We start from the raw sequence: 5,272 nt of genomic DNA on the forward strand, positions 1-5,272 counted from the left end.
CTTCTGTTGCTCTACTAGCTTTAATCAAAGTGGGAAAATGGCTTCTGTTACTCTCCTAGCTTCATCAAAGTGAGAAAAATGGCTTCTGTTGCTCTCCTAGCTTCATCCAATGTGAGAAAATGGCTTCTGTTACTCTCCTAGCTTCATCAAAGTGAGAAAATGGCTTCTGTTGCTCTCCTAGTATTGCAGTTTTTGTGCTCTTCATTTTCCCAAGTTCAATCCCACCTGTGCTTTTTTCCAATATTTCATCATACATCAAACACAGGGTACTGCTACATTTGGTAGAAGTGTCATTATGTATTTGTTTTGATTTCTGTGTGATAAGTTCTTTGGTTGTTGTGTATTCTGTGTCCTTGAATTTTGATTCCAGTTGCTCCAAGTGTGTGTCAGCAATATTTGCATTTCAAGTTTGTTTTTTTTTTTTAAATCAGTGTTAGTAAAGTATCTATCTTTGTATCTTGAATCCCACATAGATTCAACCTGTTGACAACCATTTTTTTATGTTTTCAGTCCCAACAAGATGCAGTCTAACCCTTATATTAAGTTAGCCCATCCCCTTCTTTTAAAATTTTATCACAATTAACTTCTAACCCGCAATTTCAAAATAACACTTATATTCTTCAAATGGTCTATAATTTATAAATTAATGTTGAATAAGTATAACCATATGTTGGCATTCAATGTCAGTTGCCTATTAAAACACTTTTACAATTAATAAAGTAACCATGTATGGCATCTGAAACATTATATTGCAAGTCTAACAGTTATCATACATGTAGACAGGTGATAAGGGTAAAACTACCATGTTACACAATGAGTCCAAAGATCATGTTAGGAGCAAGTTCAAAGGATATATATCAATGATTCTGAAATAATTTACTTGCCTATATTAACATTTATAAATTATTTTAAAGTGGTTTACAGATTATACACTTAATCTAGAATGTTTTGTATTTTACTATGTGGCTTACACTTACCCATCTGTAAATAGAGAAGGTCTTCAGTCGAGCATCTGCCTTTGGAGCTGTTGCTGCTGCTGTTTGAGCAGTACGAACCTAGAAGAATATTAAAATACAGATTTTATACTTCGCATTTATTTGCAGAACTATTTAATATTAACACAATTGCAAAATCAAATTTTCCTTCTTTGTCAAGAAAAAAAAAATACCTGCAAGTTATTTGTCATAATTAAATTAAAAAATATATAAGCCAATAATAATACATCCTTTTTCTCACCCTCATTGTTAACCACCTTAACATATTAGTTCCCTTGTGCGACCAGTTTATTTTAAAACTATTATATCATGTGATATTGCACTTCCCTCAAGTTTGGAACCACTATGCTAAAGAAAAACATTTGATAAAATGATTACTTCTCATCAATTTTTAAACCCAAATGTTTTGCTATTACCATTTTAAAAATGCAAGACAAGAATTTAAAAGACTTTGTATACAAATTTTGAGATATAATTGTGGACTTAAATTTTCTATTTATGTTTAATTGCACCAGAGGGGGTTAAAAGCTGCTATGATCAGCTTATAAAATCTTCAAGAAAGTCATTTACTACAAAGTTGTTAAAGATGCATTTTGTAGTCTGATCTATTCAACATTTTCAATGGCATATTCCATGCTGATTTGATTTGCACACCAAGTATTGTGTACATATTGCACAACCAATGATAACTTGCACAACTTACTAAAAACACAATTGGTTACATGCAAGTAAAAACACCTAATAAAATAAAAATCCACATTCACTTCAAATTTAACTCAAATTAAAATACCAAATTAATTCACATACAACAAAATAAAAAACTGTAAACAATACACAGATGTACAAAACTAATTCCTATTTAATGATGATAATTTAATATATTCCTGATCCAACTGTAATTCCCAATAACTTACATTAACGATATCAAATAAGCAATATGATGGGGATATCTTAGAATTATAAGACTCAATAACCAATCAACTTTACTAAACCAATGCTAAATAAGATTTTTAAACTCATTTATAAATGCATATTCAACAAGTTAAAAAATTCAAGTTAACACCCTGCTTCACATCATAATTTAATCTAACTCCCAAGATTATAGCTGAAAAAAAAAACAGTTTTGGTAGAACAGCTTGGTTCCAACCTTATCATTTCATCACTCTTCTGAATGGATATTAATAAAATTAATGTAATTCAATTTGATGGTTTATTTTAGAAAAAAAAAGTATTTTGAAAATTTTTGTTACACACAAATTATAGGTAAGCAATAATAGATTTTTGATTTGTTATTGTCTTAAAGCTGTTTTAGAAAAGATTTTTTCATTTAAGTGAAGAAACAAGTTAAAACTTGTGTAATGTGGTCTTGTAGTTGTACACTGTTAAAAAAAAAAAAAAGAAACTTGATAGAAAAACATATATTTATTATATCATGCTTATCTCGAAAAATTTCCTAATGGTATTATTGTTATAAATAAAGAGCATGGAAATTTAAAGAAGATCACTTATGTACCTTGAATAAGCTTTGCCAATATTGACTATTTTGGTGAAATTAGATGGGTACTTTTGTTCCAAAAGATAAACATTATGATAAGATGAAGATGAGGTTCAAATCCTCAATGAGGTATGGAAAATAATTTCTACAGAGAGAAATTTAAAACAGATTACTTGATCAATAAAATGCTATCTTAAAATTATTGCACTGCTAGGTTTTATAGTTTTAGATATACTGAAGTATATAACTTACAACTAATGTATCTTTCATTTACATTGGGTATCTAAAATGTAGCCCTGCTAATAAATTGAAGACTTTTAGGTCTGTACACTACAGTCCACATTACTCTGTCAATTCATAAGGAACTATCATTTCCCTTCCACATTTAAGAAAATGCCAAATTATTATTAATATTAACCAAATATGTTTATATCATATCTTTAAATGAAGTTGAAAAACCCAGGCAATGTTCATGCCTCAAAGAAAGTTTTAAAATAAATTTAGTTTAAAATACTCCAGACCTGCACACTGCAAACACCAAAAGGACACTTGCAACAGCTATAATTCATGCACAACGTTAAATGACAAATTGCTTCCACTAGGCAATTTCTTAATATTATATTCATAATCTGTTTTGGAAATGTCTGACATGAAGTACAAAGCACCTTCCTGATTACTGTAACATATAAAAGCAGTCACATGTTAACACCAATGTCAAGGACTGAAATAGTTAATTTCTAAAGAAAATTATTCCAAATCTAACCTAACATATGAATAACAAGGAACCATTTGACTTTTGTCAATAAAATGTGTTGGCTCTGAAATTCTTGCCTATATGTTCACTAATTTTCTTTTGTGGGTTATTTATATATTATTGTTATTGTTTTAAATGTTATATTTTCTTACATACATTTCATTTAAATTTAATTACGAGTAATAAAATGTCACTTATCACATGAAATTCTTTCTTTAATTTAGACTACATCTATGAGCTTTGTTACTGTTAGTTTGTAATTATTATCATTTGTTACAATGAATATTTACTAATTTAGAATTTGACGTTATTTGTTATATAGTAAAATTCTAAGTAACGCTTAACTTGATATTTTTTTCTTTATTTTCGAAGTTAACGATAATAAGCATACACTACAAGAAGGCTTAAACTGTAAACGGAAATTATTTTATCTATGACTTTTTAATGAAGTTTCTAACTGTTAGTGTTAGGCTTAAAAAAGTTAGTCTAACGACTTTAAATTATGTGATTTGTTTAAAATAAAATTTAAATAACACTTGAATTAAAAGTACTGTTTCTCTTTATAATTTGTAATTACAAATAATACTTACAATTAATCCACGGGGAAGGAACTGGGGTAAAGTTGAAACATGTTTGCACAACATGAAGGTGCCCATTTTTTTAACGTAGTTGTAACTTATTTTTAACCCACACTTCCACTACAAATAGCAGTAGCATACATAAAGAAAGTAATCAAGTTCGTTTTAACCTTGGTAATCCTGCCACCTGGTGAGGCAAAATATTTCCGTTATATTTGTTGATATGTAAACACTTATGCAGCACGACATTTCAATATTTGGTAATAAATAATTTGAAAAGTTCTTAACTTGTAAGTGATATCTGAAACTTGCCGTTCTTTTACTGGCATGCGTAAACAGATTAGCCATATCTAAAAGATAAAACTGAATCACCTTATCGAGAACCGCTAATTTGTTCATAATTAAGTGAAACATACGTCAGAGTATAGTGACGTACATGATTTTCTTTCTATTTTCTAGGAAAATACAATTACTTTTGTCTTCAATAAATGCGAATAAAAATCTTGGGTAGCACTAAATAAAAGATTGTGTCGGTTGAGTTATTGTATTGATTATACATTATATATAAAACAATGAGAGAGAAAAGAAAATTTAGACTGAATACCCCCCTCGCCTAATTAGAACCCGTTATTACTACATCGAAAAATTATAGAATACCCTTAACCAAGTTCCAAAACTAACAATTTAGAAAAAAAAAATCTGAAAAATGAACCCTTTGAATAATACTTACAAATTTTATTCTTCAATGTTTTACTGGCATTATCATTTTCTAATATAAATACCACATTAGTGTTCCAGTGCTTAAGATATTGTACCCATTGTTGTAAGTTTACGAACTTACAACACTAAAATACGAGGTTCGGTTATCCGAAATGGACAGAGGCAGAGAGCCCATTGTATTATTTTGCGCTAAATAAACACCAAACCTTTTCACTTAAATCTCTTTATATATTCAACCGGCGTGAAATACCGTTCCAATACCAGATAACAATGGTCCTCAATGTCGTATATAAATATCTAAACACAATAATATCTAAATTATATAAATGTATAATGTCTAAAATAGAAGAGGCTCATTATTGTAGGCGTAGGAAAGAAGGTTCTGTGTTTTAGGATATAGGTAATCGATAGTTGTTGCGATATAATAATGGGATGTGGTTCACACCATTATCAAAGATATCTTCTTAAAACAAAGCTTTCTGTAAGTACTTGCGTATATTTTGAGATAAACTATCATCTTACCCAGCTAACACATGACGTTTCTCTAACGTTGTTGAATATACAATCACCATTAACGTCTAACAGAGCCACAACGTTGTCATAACATATTTGTTGCGTCATCGAGATCACGTGACAATTCTCACGCTCTCTTTTTTCTAGAACTATCTTGTTCTTTCGGGAATGCTCTAGTAATTGCTCGATGTAGGGTGGGCTGGTATATAAAAGATGG

At 29.6% G+C, this 5,272-nt stretch overlaps 1 protein-coding gene across 1 annotated transcript in view; it reads right to left on the minus strand.

The window, feature by feature from the left end:
- The window catches only part of LOC106473623 (succinate dehydrogenase [ubiquinone] iron-sulfur subunit, mitochondrial-like), a gene marked incomplete at its 3' end in the record, with an annotated part of 14,282 nt that extends 10,194 nt beyond the window's left edge, over positions 1-4,088 (minus strand). The window contains exons 1-2 of the mRNA XM_013934306.2: positions 3,835-4,088; positions 978-1,055 (exon numbers count right to left, since the gene is read on the minus strand). Coding sequence (XP_013789760.1) covers positions 978-1,055; positions 3,835-3,900 — 144 coding nt within the window. The remainder of the gene's footprint in view (positions 1-977; positions 1,056-3,834) is intronic.
- Between the last annotated feature and the right edge of the window lie 1,184 nt (positions 4,089-5,272).

The sequence above is a fragment of the Limulus polyphemus genome, unplaced genomic scaffold, assembly GCF_000517525.1.
Source record: "Limulus polyphemus unplaced genomic scaffold, Limulus_polyphemus-2.1.2 Scaffold6341, whole genome shotgun sequence".
Taxonomy (NCBI): domain Eukaryota; kingdom Metazoa; phylum Arthropoda; class Merostomata; order Xiphosura; family Limulidae; genus Limulus; species Limulus polyphemus.